The sequence below is a fragment of the Lynx canadensis genome, chromosome D3 (genome assembly GCF_007474595.2).
Source record: "Lynx canadensis isolate LIC74 chromosome D3, mLynCan4.pri.v2, whole genome shotgun sequence".
Classification (NCBI taxonomy): Eukaryota; Metazoa; Chordata; class Mammalia; order Carnivora; family Felidae; genus Lynx; species Lynx canadensis.
The window spans coordinates 13,810,799-13,827,072 of NC_044314.2; the positions used below are offsets into that span (position 1 = coordinate 13,810,799).

A 16,274-nucleotide genomic window follows, 5' to 3' on the forward strand; every position below is an offset into this window, starting at 1 on the left:
AAGTAACTTTCTTAATGTGGCATCATCATCTTCATTTGAAAGAGCTCCCTCCTGTAATTTCATGTATTAACACTAAAATAATTAAAGGGTTTATTTAATGAGGAGGCAAAAGAAAATCTATAACGAGAGGGAAATGTTCAGTTAAAATTGCCAAGTCTTACCAGGATTCAAATATCAAAAGTTTCCAGGCTCACACAATAATATAATTATTTAGGATGAACTTTCAAAGAGGCAAAATGTGATTAAAATTTCCTTTCAATAATCCCCTCAGCTAACACAGCCATTTTATTTATTTCATAAACATTCACTGAGATTTACTTTGTGTAGATAGGTAGTGTGAAACAGCATCATATTCTAGTTCCTGTTTGCTGCTCATTACATAGGACCTTGAACAAGTCACTTTATAATTCTGGTTAAGCCTAATTCTAATCTGTAAAATGGGGATTGCACCTTACTTGTCCTATGAGGCAGCTGAGAAAGTCAAATGAATGTATGTGCCCATAGTTTGCAAACAGTGAAAGGTATGGTGGTGATTAGCATGGTGACCTATGGCTTGGGTCACTACGAGATGAATAAAACAAGGTGTCTGTCAAGAGATTTAGTACTTGAGCGAGGAAAATCATATGCTTTAAAATACAAAGACTATGGGGCGCCTGGGTGGCGCAGTCGGTTAAGCGTCCGACTTCAGCCAGGTCACGATCTCGTGGTCCGTGAGTTCGAGCCCCGCGTCAGGCTCTGGGCTGATGGCTCGGAGCCTGGAGCCTGTTTCCGATTCTGTGTCTCCCTCTCTCTCTGCCCCTCCCCTGTTCATGCTCTGTCTCTCTCTGTCCCAAAAATAAATAAAAAAACGTTGAAAAAAAAAAATTTTTAAATACAAAGACTGTAAGTATGTGATGAGTGCCATAACCGACGCATGAAACACACAGAATGGTCAGAAAAGATGCAACCCAGGATGAAGCACCTCATCTGAATGGCAAGGGGAGGCAGAACTTCACAGATGTAAGTGGGCAAAGAAAGCAGTGCATGAGTTAGGGCAGAATGGCCTCTGGACTGAAGAGAAGAGCGAGACAGGGAGAACTCCACACATGAGTGCGGGAGAGCGGGGCATTCAAGAGGCTGCAAGGACGGCTTAGTCAAAGTACCAACCAAGTGCTAACACTGGCTAACAAGGATAAAGCACAGCAGTGCTGCTTGGTTATCTGTGGTGAAGGAGCTCTGTTCTAGACACTTTTTTTCAAGTTCATTTATTTTGAGGGAGAGAATGCGGGCAAGAGTGAGCAGGGGAGGGGCAGAGAGAGGCCTGGAGGAAAGCAGTTACCTACGCACAACCGTTCAACATTTAGAGGGTCCCATGTCTGCTTCTGGTATTTAAACATCCTGTAACCGATCTCATCTAAAAAGATCCAATTAGAACTAGAAATCTAGGTGGCTCAATTTAAAAGGGCTTAAATTCTTTAAGACCGAAAGTTTTCTAAGTCTAAGTGACTCAGAGACAAATAATGTTGACAATTTAGAAAGAAAGTTAACAAGACAAAGTGTTCAGTGTCTCCTCCTGTCAATTCGAGAAAGTTTTCAACTTCAGATCCAGGATTACCATTTGTCCTCCTTCAATGAAGAACCGGTTCGCAAACTGCTAACCAACACTTCCCCAGGTGCAACAGGCTTGATTTCTTTAGTCTGAGGAAAGGGAAAAGGAAGCCATTCTTTGAGGGACTGGAAGAAACGGTTTCCAAGGTCAGACCGTATGAAGGAAGAAAAGGACCAAAGATGATGCTTCTTTACACTGACAAAAATCGACAGGTCTGAGTGAGGGCCTAGGGTTATCAACACAGAGGAAAGTGGGGAGTAAGGTGAGGAAAGAAACACCCTTGACAAATGAGGAGTCGGGAAGACGCCAAGAATGATAGCTGAGTTCCACGAGGAGGAAGGCGTCCTCAATCAGGTAAGATAACAACACATAAGACATTGGGAGTAGAAGGCATTTAACTTAATTCCTTCCCAAACCCTACGATTTAGCTTCTGTTACTAACTATAATTTAGAGATGAGAACACAGCTGCCCAGAGAGATTAAGTATCTTGCCCAAGATCTATCACGATGACTATGTGGTCATCGACCTCTGGACAATGGGGGGATTAGTTTGGCTGAAAAAAGTATCAAATTGGGCAAATTAGTATGAGACCTCTAAGCCGGATATGCTGCTTTACAGGAACTCAGTCCCATGACAGGCTTTTGTTTTTCCTTAAGAAAGAGAAATTTAGAATAGATCCCTCCTTGTATACCGGTTCTTTGTATATTAGACACTGAAACTGATCCTCACGTACTAAAGGACGATTGAATCTTTAATGTGGCAAGGACCATGCTGGTGGGTTTTGGTTGGAGTTGTGCACAATCAGGATTCAAAATGCAGGTTCCTTGCTCTTGCAAGGGGTGAGAGTGGAGGTTCTAGTCAAACTTGGGCCTAACGAGGGATTATGAGTTTTATATTTTTGTAAAGAACAATAAACTAAGGGCAGAGCCACCTGGACAGAAAAATGGGAAATTAAAATAAATAAGTTAAACAAATTAATTTAATGAATACATCATATTACATTAGGGAAGTCAAGGAAGGAAAAAAAAATAAGGAGATGCTCAATGGTATTAGCTGTCTCTCGCCACAGAAAAGGAGGACAAAGAGAAAAAACATCCACTTTGCTCTCCGTGACAGGGTCTTCATTCACCAGAAACTGCAAGCAACCAACCAGCTTGCTGGAGAATGTCACCCCCACGGCTCTGACCCGCTCCCAGATCTAAGCCAACTACTTATAAATAGGATAGATTTCTTAAAATTAGTTACCTCAGATCCACATGTTTAATGTGAGGCATTCTTCTTAAAGCCTGTAGCCGCAGGGTTTCCATACAGTTTCCAGACATACAAAGTTTATCCACAGCAGTCAATTTCTCCAAAACCTCTGGAATGTCAGTGAATTCATTAAAAGAAAGACCAAGATAACTGAGCTGGTGCATGTTCTCCAACTCAGGAGGAAGGGCCTGGAGAAAGTTTCCATCCAACAAAAATGTCTGTAGGCTGTTAAAGAAAATAGAATAAGGAAGAGAACGTGTAAATTTTACATGTTTATTATCAACATACCAGTTCCACAGGTATAGATCATATTATTAGAAAAAGAAAATGAACTAGATCTTTTGCAAAATGCATAAGGGCAGCACCTGAGACAGTAATATACCAGACAGAAAAGATCAGAGATAAGTATCTTAATCTTTTATTGAAAACCAAAATATGACCAATCTCCCTAACCTGGACAGGCACAAATAGGAACAACGTGAGCTACATGCAGTGCGAATCAGCCCAAATACCCATCTTTCGTTGTTATTTTAAATTCTTAGAACTCAACAGAAGTCAGAAAAAGAGAAAGTAAGCCCTTGTCCCACGAGTAGGCACACTCATCTGTGGGGCTCTTCAGTTCTAAACAAGGATATTTTAATATTTTACGACTCTAAAGAGTGTAAGAGCTAAGACATGAACTCTGCCCAACACCCTGCTCTCTGGATTTGGGGTCAAGACTTACACGCCCAACATAACTGGTTGGCTAATCTCACGTGCTGCAGCTCGATGCAGCTTCCCGGGGGTTTCCGAGGGATACAGTGTGGTGGGGCTTAAAGGACGCACTTGTGTAGGGGCGCCTGGGTGGCTCGGTCAGTTGAGCGTCCGACTTCAGCTCAGGTCATGATCTCACTGTTTCGTGGGTTTGAGCCCCATGTCGGGCTCTGTGCTGACAGCTCAGAGCCTGAAACCTGCTTCGGATTCTGTGTCTCCCTCTCTCTCTGCCCCTCCCCTGCTCTTGCTCTGTCTCTCTCTCTCAAAAATAAAGATTAAAAAAGAAAAAAGAAGTACACACTTGTGCATAACTCGGACAGCTGCTGGGACTGCTCGAAGGGCGTTGCAGGACACATTCAACTCAGTCAGGGTTGGAATACTGCAGACAGCTAATGGGAATTCCCCTAAGTGATTATTGGAAAGGTTAAGACTCTTCAACTTGGTGAACCTATCACAACGAAACAAAAGGAAAGAAAAGACAAATGTCACAGATGCATAACGTCACATAATTTTAGCACAGGTCATCTAATCCAATTCAACGGAGGAGGAAACATGCCCTCAGAGGTCAAGTGCACAGCAGAGCTGAGTGTACCTCTTCAGACTCTAAGGCCAGTGTTCCACCTAAAATATATACATTATATTTAAAAACAAATTTGGGGCGCCTGGGTGGCTCAGGTGGTTAAGTGTCTGACTTTGGCTCAGGTCATGATCTCGCGGTTGGTGGGTTCGAGCCCCACGTCGGGCTCTGTGCTGACAGCTAGGAGCCTGCAGCCTGCTTCCGATTCTGTGTCTCCCTCTCTCTCTGCCCCTCCCCTGCTTGTGCTCTGTCTCTCTGAAAAATAAATAAACATTAAAACAAAACCCAAAATAAAAACAAACTCGTCAGTCTAGAATGAGACTGAATGCGTGAAGAGGTGAGTTCTGCTGGAGTAAGTTTTCTAGCTCTTCCTGGGCCAGCTTCATTAACACACCAGTAAGTGATGATGGAGAGAGGGAAGGGACTTGCAGTCTTGCCTTTCTTAAGTTGTGTTATCCCACACAAGCAAAAAACCTTTCCGTTTCACTTCTCCCCAAATACACACCTGCAATAAAAAATTAATTTATCGAAACTACACACTCTCTCGGGAAACCTAGTTCCATAGTTCCCAATTTAAGGACCAATTACCATTCTTCAACCTCAGGCCAACACTGGATACCGCTAACCACACACCCCTTCCTGAAAAGCCCTTCTCATTTCACTTGCAGGACATTTTCCTCACCCGGTCTCTTCCAACACTCTCCAAATCCTTCCTCCTGGGTTGCCTTCTTTCTTCTTCTTCATCTCCTCTTCCCCACCCCAAGGGTAAATAGTGCTCACAGAGCTGTTGTCAGTTTCTTCCCTCTCTCTACCTTGCCCTCCTCAGAAATCATTTCACTGCTCTGGGAGGAGCTCTCTCTAACCCACCACAGCCATCTCCTGTCTCCTGAGCTACCCTGCCACATTTTCAGTGGAAACTCAACTGCCTGTCTGTCTCCCAGACCAGCACTTCTCCTATTCCATTTTTGTGAGTGGCTCTTTCATTTTCTCAATTGTCCAAGCAATTAAAGAACTCATCTTTAAGTTTTAACTTGTCCGTGTTTGAAACCTGTTGGCCCACTGCCAACCTCTCCATTTTTTTATTTGAGATGAGAATCAGATTAGTTATTGCAATTATGCCGATTACTCATAAAACCACCCAAGACTAAATATGGGGCAGCACGTACAATGCCTAGAACAGACACACACATCTTAAAAATAAATCCAGTTCAATCCAATCAGCATTTTAAGGAAATTGTCACGTGACTTATCTGCTGTATTCTATGATAAAAAATACTAAGCTTTGTCTTAGGTAGCAACATAAAGTTTATTCTAAACAGAAAAGTGACACAGGGCCTCTTTGACAGGTTAAAAGTGTTACGTTGATTTTTCTTTTATAATAGCTGTTTCCTTAAACGGCAGAGTATAGACCTAATAGTATGTCAATTAAAAAAAAAACAAACTTATCCTCTGATTAAATTATCCATGATCTATACTCTACAAGCTAGAATCACAGGTTCTATTGTTCTTAGTTCAGAGGTTCTCAATGGCTGGAGGACCCTGGAAGAGGGCCCTGAGACCCTTTCAAGAGATTCCCAAGGTCAGAAGTACCTTATAACAATACTAAGATGCTACTTGTCTTTTGCCATTCTCCTTTTCCAGTGGAGATTTCCAGACGGTACAGGTCTTTGTGATAGCGCACCTGACTGGATGCAGAAACAGGAGAATCCAACGGTCTTCTATTAAGCTAGACATTAAGATATTTACAACAATATAACACGATGACACTTTTCTACCTTTTTTCCCCTAAAATAGTTACTTTTCATAAAAAACACGTATGTTAACAAGAATGGGTTTATTATTTTTCTAAAGAATATATATTATTTCTCAGTTTAAGTCTGTAATGTTGTAAATATCAATAGATTTAATCCACATAAATAAAAACTCTTCAATTTTTGAGAGGGTAAAGGAGTCTTAAAATATGGTTGCCAGATAAAATACAGAACGCCCAGTTAAATAAGAACTTCAGATCAATAAGTGTTTAGTGTCACGTATGCCCCAAATATTTCACAGGGCATACTTATACTAAAAAAAAAAAAAAAAAAAAAAAAAAAAAAAAAAAAATTGTTGTTGTTGTTTTTCTGAAATTGAAGTTTAACTGGGGTGCCTTTTTTTTTCCCTTCTAAATCTGCCAACTCTATCCTGAAATAGATGAAAGTGCTGTTCTAGTCCAAACAAAAACAGTATCCTACTTTCTAGATATGATTCCTCATTTGGTAGAACTGGCCACAGTTTAAAAATACACATGCAATTAAACTGAACCTAAAAAAAAAAAAAAAAAAAAAAAAAAAAGTCCCTCTAGGAAGGAAAAAGACCCACTAGACATTATCCAACACAATGGAGTACAAAGGCTTTTCAGAAAGTAGGGATGAAGTGATTACAGTTCCAGTACTTATGACTTGGAAAAGTATTAGTCAATAACATGGGGGGGAAGGGTGGGGAGGTATATTCATCTTTACAAACAAATTTACTAGAACCACAGCACTTCTGACAACAAAGGAAAGCAGCAGTGAGTTGAATGAGTATAAGGCAGTTGACAAGCTTAAATGGAAAAAGAGAGAAACAAAAATAAAAAACTCCTAACAAGTACCCTCCATAGTCTTAGATATATATATTTGCATTTCAAAATTGGTGCCAGCTCTAACTACAAAGTGCAATTCTTCTTTGCATCAATTCAATGATAAAAACTACCAGACCTCATGATAAAGAGAACCGCCCTCAGTCCTGGGGGCCAAGCGCGCACCCCCCACCCCACCCTGCCCCAGAACAAGGAGTCTCCACATCCAATAAAACAGCAATAGTAATAGGTGACCACTGAGCACCTGAAATGGCTGGTCCCAGTGGAGATGTTCTCCAAGTATAAATACACTGAAAAGAACATAAACTAGTTAATAATTTTTAGAACAGATAGTAATTTTGAAATACTAGATTAGATAACATTATTAAAATTAATTTCAGGGAGCCTAGGTGGCTCAGACAGTTAAACTTCCGACTTCAGCTCAGGTCATGATCTCCTGATTCACGAGTTCGAGCCCCGCGTCAGCCTCTGTGCTGACAGCTCAGAATGTGTGGAATCCCAAGGGGTCTGAGGATTCTAAACTTGAATCTACGCTTGCAAGTCTGTTAAGGTAAGAGGAGAGAGCATATTTTATTTAACAGTTTATTAGCTTGATTATAATAAATATTTACATATATGGGATGGGCCTCCATTTATACTCTCGCCCTAGACCTGTACGTTTTAAGCACCGATTCTGATTTCCAAATATCTTAAATTTCTTTCCTTCCTTCTTATCACATTCCCCACATCCCTCATACTACTCTTGCTGCAGCCCATCCCCCAAATTCTTCCCAGAAAAGAACACAGTGTCCAGCAGACTTGTTTAGCAAACAAAGTGTGTATTGTTTCTGAGAACTCAAGTTCTTGATCCGAACACATTAAAATTCATTTGTTTTGGAAACTCTAACCCTTACTCTCCTTAGAGTTCCACTTTTTCTTTATAGATGTGGAAGGCAGTCAGATTACAGGCATCTGCCAATTCAAGAACCTCTTCAGAGAAAGATAAGAAGGCCCACCTAGAATTTACTTCCCTTAGGTCTTAAAACAGGGAAGAGACACTTAGAGGCAATGTTTAAGTTAAAAGAGAGAGAAATCAAAATGGGGAGTGGATGACCTTTCCTCCCTTCACCTTCATTCAAAGAGAATGTAGAAGAGGGATCAAGGTGACGACATAGTGTTAGGGAAGAAAAGACTAGAAAATCTCTATGTCTCCTACAAAATAAGATTTTTAGCTCTGTTATCAATTATCAAATGTGCACAGACCCAGATTTAAAAAAAAACAGGCTAGTTTTGGAAAGATACATACTTGGCAAAATACTTTAAATAATTTCATTTTAAAACTATTATCATTCTTAAACCTTAAAATTAAATCCTTAAAATGAAATTACATTATATCCATGCAGGTATACAGATATTTTCTCAAAGCTGTTCAATATAGGTATGCAGAGGAGAATCAGAACATCACAAATTTAAGATTAATAAAAATTGGGACGCCTGGGTGGCTCAGTTGGTTGAGCATCCATCTGACTCTTGGTTTCCGCTCAGGTCATGATCTCCTGATTCGTGAGTCTGAGCCCTGCATTGGGCTCTGTGTTGACAGCATGGAGCCTGCTCCGGATTTTCTCTCTCTCTCTCTCTCTCTCTGCCCCTCCTCTGCTTGCACTCTCTCTCACTCTCTCAAAATAAATAAAGATTTTTAAAAGATTAATAAAAATTACTTTAATAATGATTGTAAAAACTATAGTGTGGTTGGTTTAGCAGTTAATGAGGAATGATTTTTCTTGATATTTTAGAAACTAAAGGACAAGAAACTCTGTAGTTTGTTTTTTAAACACATCTGTTATATATATGTAACATACATACACACACACACACACACACACATAGTATATACACATACACAGTGCTGAGGCTACACAAAGTTACTTAGAGTGGATGTATCTTCTTCATGTCTCAGTTATCTAAAGTGAGACTAGAGGGGCCTCTGAGGTCATTTTCCTTCGTTTCCACACTGACAAAGAAAGTAGGCTCAGAGAAATCAGGTAAGTGTCACATACAACCTGAATACACAGCCTTTCAACATCAGCGCTACTACTTTTCATCTCTCTTGTTCTCCTTTTATCACATCTTATTAGAGACTTTAATACAAATAGACATCAATTACTAATAATCCTAAGTCACAAGTCAAAGAGTGGTCTCAGACCAGAGTTTGGAACACACTCCTTTTTCGGCCTCGCATCTCCCACTGAGGGTAGCATTGTCGGTAATGGAGGACATGGTTATTTTGAACACCATGTGCCGTTCCATTTAAACCAGTTCAGACACAGCCCAGGGCTCACAACTACCCAACAACCGCAAAGACGGACTTCACTCTGCAGAGCGAGCAATCTGCTTTACGGAAAGAGCTATAACTCATGTCCATCTGTTCTATAATAGAGCTCAAAGTAGGGGGATAAATCAAGTTAACATTTATCCTGACTCTAGTAAAGAGTAATTTTAGTTAATTCTTAAAGTTAGAGGTACAGGATTATAATATTACATTTAGCTAATGGCAATGGGCATTGTGGGCTTTTAGAACTCAGGTCTTACTTCACCCAGAGTTCCAAGGTACACTTTTGTTTTTTAGTACTGAGTGTCACAGAAAAGTATAATCAACAAAATACACTTGATAATCTACACAGACGGAAAGCTTTAATTCTGCTCGCAGAGCAAAACTGAAGTCCCTTTCAAACACGTATCCTAAAGGCCATGTAACAAAGTGCAAGAGGCACCCGGCTGGCTCAGTTGGAAGAGCGTGGGACTCTTGATCCCAGGGTGTTGCGTTCAAGCCCCATGGTGGGTGTAGAGATTACCAAAAATAAATAAATAAAACAAACTTAAAAAAAGGGTGGGGGCCTTGAAATGATGGAAGGTCACGCGTGGAAAGATGGCAGAATTCAGCTGACACTATCACTGCTCTGCCAAACTGATGATATTTTTTTAAAACAAAATTTCTTTTTGCCATTTATTCATTTTTGAAAGAGAGAGAGAGACAGAGCATGAGCAGGGGAGGAGGGGGCAGAGGGAGAAAGGGAGACACAGGATCCAAAGCAGGCTCCAGGCTCTGAGCCGTCAGCAAAGAGCCCAACGCGGGGCTCGAACTCACGAACTGCAAGATCACGACCCGAGCCTTTGAAGTCAGACGCTGAACCCACTGAGCCGCCCAGGTGCCCCGTGGTGATACTTCTTTCGTTTGCATCTCCTTGTGCGTTTACATTATAAAACCAAAAGTACAGTAACCAATGATCCTGTATCTAGACACAAAACGCGCTTTGCCATCAAGGGGTTTAATATATTAATGTTCCTGATTTTTCCTTGCTGTCTTCCATTTCCCACCGTAACTAACCAACAGCACAACGGGACAGCACCTGTCGTGACACTGCTCCCGAGGGAACGGGGGTGACTGCCCGCCTCGCCTCCATCTTCATCCAGACAGCAGCATGGTGCGTTAGTCTACACTCAGCCTGAAGTGATTCTTTTCCTCAGTCACCAACATTTCCAGATACAGAATCTTCCAAGCTGCTCCCTCAAACAAATGATTTCTCTCCACCAAAGGGAAGGGTGCTTAGTTTCAACTGAAAGGTTAAAAAGTACCACAACCACTTCCCTTCCCTTTGTTAGATAGATACGTAGGCCTTGGAAACAGATTGACCACAGCTCTGTAAGCTTATTTCATTTTGGCTTCTGAAAAGCTACCAGGGAGCAAGCGCTCCTGACAAAATTAAGTGGAGCCACGTTTTCCAAGGGCAGGAAGGAAAAAGCAAGTGTTGCACGATATCTAAGTTGAGAACAATAAACAAATACAAACGCTGCCAATTTTTACATCCCTCCCCCTCCTGAAACAGCATGATGCCTATTTGGAGGCATAATAATTAGCTTTAGATCCATCCAAATCTTAGTGATTTTCTTCTCAGGAACTAAGGATATATTGGGAAATTTTGACCATAAGATAAAATCACAGTACAGAGGAAGTACTCCTGTTTTAAAACATATTCCAACTGTGCTTAACTAGGAGGCACACACCGCACTCATGAAGAGGAAACCATACTTGTTTCGCTCAATGATTCTAACAGAGAAAAATCAATATTATTTTCTGGAGTTATTATTCACTACAAGTGGGTCAATTAGAAAAAAGGTTCCCTGGTGACTGGATTTCCGTTTCATGGTAACAGTCCATGTTTAGCTTGTTTTTTTCCCTGTGGGGGAACATGCTAATACACTTTGGAAATGATTAGGCTCCAATATTAAGTAATGAAGGACGCGCTTGAGAGCTGGAGTCGTGAGCCTCGCCCTGAGCCTCGCCCTGGGCTTGTCTCCTGCTTCCCATTAATTATGAAAAGTAGGCTCCCTAATGGCTCGGAGTATGGGACCTGGGGGTGGGGGTTGGGGGTGTGGGGGTTGCCAGTCCCTCAGCGCTCTGGAATACTCACTAGATGAGCTTGTAAGATGGTTGCTTTTATTTGATTACCAAAATTACACATGATCATTTTAACAAGTCGAACTAGAGAAGCATACAAAAGAACACACTGGCAGTCTCTCCTACTTCCTTCCAAATCCCATGCCCCGGAGATAACCAGGGTCAAGTTTGGTACACACGCTTCCAAAGCTTTTCCTCCTCATAAAACACATACATGAATAGGAAGTAACCTCCCTCCCTATTTTTTGAATGGGATAACACCACACGCATTTTTTCCGTGACTTGTTTTCTCATCTATACAAATCATCTTTTTGAGACAGTCAAGTCTCACTCTTTTGACAGAGTAGGAGTGCTCCAGTTTTTGTTTCTTTGTTTTTGTTTTGCTGTTAGGAAAAATTCAGCATTTCCATTTGTGCTTCAGTGCCTTCATTTTGCAGTATTTATGGGTGCCCAATGACTTATCCAAAATTCTGAAATCCAACAGGCTCTGAAAATTCAAAAATCGTTCTCGGATTCACGTGGTGACAAAAGCCGACCTGCGTGAATATTCGGGCAGGAATGCGTTCTCTTTAGAAACGTCAAGGTGTCTGTTTCTGGAGTCCCAACCCGACTGGAGGTTTCGTATAATAGGTAATATATGTGCCACATTACCTTCAATGATCTGAAACTCCCTGAAATCCGAAACACAAATGGCCTCAAGAGTTTGGGGTAAGGGGTTGTAAACCTGTATTTCTAAAAGTGTAACCGATGGGTCCGGGAGTAGGTAACATCTAGATTGTGATAGGTACTGGAAAATGACCAGACGGCTGAAGAAACGCGTACCCCCAACCCACCGCGTGGGAGAGGGCTTCCCTCCATGCTGCCTCCGCTAGCGTTTAACGTTAGCACCCTCTCCTGTTGCTAACCTGAGGGGCAAACAGGGGTGTCAGGCCCCTCCAACTTGTATTTCTCAGAGGAGTTTATCTTTCTGTGAGGTTCATCCGCTTTGAAATACGCTTTCACATCCTTTGCCCGTTTTTCCGTTGGGTCACTAGTCTTTAACTTGTCAGTTTGCAGGGAGTCCCTGAGTACTAACTGCCACGCGGAGTGTCATGTTTGTCACACGACACTCCCAGCCTCCTGTTTCATTTCCCCCCACTCCGTTGATGATGACGTGAACCATTCACTAATTTTCAGTTTTTATTTGCTCAAACTTGGCCAACTTTTCCTTGATGGAGTCCTTGCCTGAGAAGGTCCTCTTACCCCACCCCAAAGTGGTATAAAAGTTCTCCGATATTTCCCAATTTTATGTTGTACATTTAGATCTTTACCTCACCTTACATTTATTTTTACATGTCATGTTTGGTAGGGGGTCTAACATGTTTTTGTCCAGTAGCTAAGTATGCCAATATCATTTACTAAATAAATCACCCTCTTCAATATTCATTCAACTTAAATAAATTTCAAAGTGAACAAAAAGAGAAAGCCTATTTCTGTTCAAACAAAATAGCCAAAGAGAAAAGCTTAGGTAAAAACAAGTTACATTTACTTTTTGTATCTCCTTCTTTTCTCCCAAGAGAATTTATAAAATCAAATGCCTGCTTTGTTGTTCTTCTTAAGAGCCCACCTTGTAGTCTGGAATGCATAAAATGCTTCAATTAAACAGTTCATTTGACAGAGTAACTTTTCTCTTTTCTCTATAGAAGGACAAATCTTGGAAAGAATATCAAAGTACTTTTAACAAAAATGTGTACTGAATGCACTTTCTCTCAAGAAGCATTAGTTAAGGCAGCGAGTGCGAGAGACGTCAGTCAGCAACTTCTTAATTTATCTTCCACGGACTTTAAATTCCGACTCCTTTAGAGCAGAACTTTACCGTTGATGAACTTCGTCCTACAGCCATGTTTTAATATTTTTGCCCTAATCCAGGTACGACATAGGGCAACCAGTGCTGTCCTATTTATGCAAGAAAGCAAAACAATTTGCAAGACTTCAAAGGCTCCCTTTCCTGGATACAGAAGGAAAGAAAGAATATCTTTTGCCCCATGTTCCTCTCGGATTTGTCTGTGGCTGCAGTAGCATGAGAAACATTCGAGTCACTGGGCCTGCTTCAGAAGTGCTGGGAACACCTCCTCTTCAGAAAGCATGACTCAGCTCGTTTGAGCCCTCACACCCGCAAACTCTTCTGCCCTGGAATTGAACTCTCACTGGTGACTTCTCCGCTTCTTAGTGCAGTGACTTTTCCTGTTGTCCCTATCGAGTCACTGGACTCAGACCCAGGGAGTACCTGCCAGGCTTTCCTGGGAGGTTCAGCACACTTACAAATGTACAAATGCTAAGGTGCACACAACCAGCTTCTTAACACTTGAGCCAAAATAAACAGAAACCATCCCATCTTAATCCTAATCACCATAAATGACTCTCAGTTCAAGCTAAACAGGCTTATCACATTTCATATGATCAGAAAACAAACACATGCATATCCTGGATAAAAATGAAAATTTACAGCCACAAAAGTATTTGGGCAAAATTTTCTTAAGAATTGCCACAGAATAAGTATACTAAAGCTACAACTCACATAGTTTTTCCAAAACAATAATCGAGGAAATAGCACTCTGTGTTGGCAACAATTACATTGAACATATTGCTATCATGGCAAATTAAAGCATTCCCTAAAGAGAGACATTGCTATTTTAATCCTCCTTTAAAATAATTTGGGGTGCCTGAGTGGCTCAGTCAGTTAAGCGTCCTACTTCAGCTCAGGTCATGATCTCATGGTTCACGGGTTCGAGCCCTGTGTTGGGCTCTGCGCTGACAGCTCAGAGCCTGGAGCCCCGCTTCGGATTCTGCGTCTCCCTCTCGATCTCTCTGTCCTTACCCAGCTTCCCCCCCTCCCCCCAAAAATCAACAAACATTAAAATAATTATAAAATAATTCAAACAGGAGGCACTTATTGGTTACTTACTTCGTGCCAGACCTAGGCCAAGTTAACCTACGTAGTCAACAAGACAGAGCTCCTACCCACAGGCAGGGTGGGGGAGACGTGCAAGTGAAGGTTCCCATGAGTCAAGTACATTATCTAGGAAACCACTCCAAATCACAGGACAGTAATCATGCGGAAATAGCAGTCACTAGATCTACAGTAATCTATAGTAACCCTACACTAACTAAATTCTTGAAAACTGAGTCACAAGCAGCATAAGTCTGTCACTTTCTGTTTCTCTCATAAACTGGCGATATAATCACCGAAAACACAAACAAGAGGCAAGTTATTATGTTACAGTTAAACACACCTTTCCTATGAAATAATTTCTTTATTCAATTTATCCATGACAACATTTTGTTCATTTTCTTACTAACAGATCTGCCCACAGCCAATTCAACTGCAACATTATTCAAGAGATGTTTAATATTAAGCACTATCAAGTAGGACAAAGAACAAAAAACGTAAAACTATTTCTGCAAAAAGCAGAAAACATCGCTATTTCCACTTCTCAGAAGAAAGACAAAGAGAAGATCTACACAGTATACTTGGATAAAATCCCAGCTGAGTCATACAAGATACATAAAAATGAAAACCAGATAGCATCTCTATCAAAGATATCAGATTATCAAAGGAGAAAGTAAACATAAGCTAAGGTCATGAGAAGCTTAAGCTCACATCACAAGTAAACCAAGCATATCTGGTAGGTAACAGAAAAAAATCCATCACCCAAAAGTTTACAGGTACAGGAAAAGTCTGAACCATCCATTGACTAAATGTTGTCTGAGTTCTTATTATGCACAAAGGTGTGTGAAGCATACAAATGTGAATCACACATGGTTTTCACCCTCCAGGAACTTATGAATAGTTTGGGAGCAAAGCTGCTATAATACAAAGCACAAGATGAAAACTTACTGGGGCGAAAAATCCCGAGTATCTACAGAAAAGAAAACTCACTTTTATCAAAGGGACACAAGAGTTCAATGGGGAGATGGGGACTGGAAGAGAAGATGTTCAAAGAGAACAGGGTAGCAGGACAGTATCTCAAATGTCGCACGCATTGTTAAAGATGCAGTTCTCCTGCCTCTTATCACCAGAGGTCCTGACCCTGCAGGGATGGCATGAAAACCAGGCATCTCTGTTTCCTGTAAATACCCCATGTGATTCTGATGTAAGCATTTCGTAAATCACATTTTGAGAAACACTGATTTGGAGGGCAAAAACTAAAGGGTAGGCTTGGGAAACATGAAGCCAATGACAGCGTTAAACAGAAAGAACGGCTTGTAGAGGGTGCTCAAAGACTAAGCACAGAGCACCCCTCAAGTTCCAGATGAAGACACTGCTATTTACCTATGAAAAAAATCTGAATAAAGGAGTGAAACAGTCTATGCTAGGATGCATGGATTTGTCTATCATGTAAATCAGATATCCTCTGCTTCCCTTGTGCTTCCCCCGTGCGCGCGCGCGCGAACACACACACACACACACACACACACACACACACCCTGCACACCATCCTACCTCTCTACGTGGGGTGAAAAAAAGGCTGCATTCTGACAGACATCTTACAATCGGAAAAAAGAAAACTATTTGGAAAGTCAGACTTTCCCCGGGGTTCTCTTGTTAATTACACGTCCCAAAGACATCAGCAGAGAGAGATGGGTGTGCCCTCCTTTAGAGAAGCCACTGTGAAATATCCTGCCAGCTCTGGCACCAGCATCCTAACCCACCCGTGGGAAATGACAGCAGGCGTGCGACTCCTCCCATCCACGGCTCTGTTACCATGGAGAGCACGGTGAGTGGCATCAAAATTACAGGCACTCTTAGGAATAACAGCAACTCTCATGGGTCTTTCCTTTTCAAAAGTGACACAAGTGCGTGGTCAGAAGGGGCTCCAGAGTGAGCTGGAGAGAGTCGTGTGTGACCTGAGGCAGAGAAGGGAGGGAGAACGAGGGGCATGATTGGTTTCCTTCGGTGTTCTCACACTGGCAACCGAAGGTTTTTTTGTTTTTTGTTTTTCCAGAAGTCATCAGTAAGGACACTAATCATGTTCCCAAGGCGGGCACTTCATCATTAAAAACCACAAAATA

At 41.4% G+C, this 16,274-nt stretch overlaps 1 protein-coding gene across 1 annotated transcript in view; it reads right to left on the reverse strand.

Moving 5' to 3' along the window:
* The window catches only part of PHLPP1 (PH domain and leucine rich repeat protein phosphatase 1), a 215,108-nt gene that overhangs the window by 52,106 nt on the left and 146,728 nt on the right, over nt 1-16,274 (reverse strand). The window contains exons 5-6 of the mRNA XM_030336622.1: nt 3,895-4,041; nt 2,835-3,065 (exon numbers count right to left, since the gene is read on the reverse strand). Coding sequence (XP_030192482.1) covers nt 2,835-3,065; nt 3,895-4,041 — 378 coding nt within the window. The remainder of the gene's footprint in view (nt 1-2,834; nt 3,066-3,894; nt 4,042-16,274) is intronic.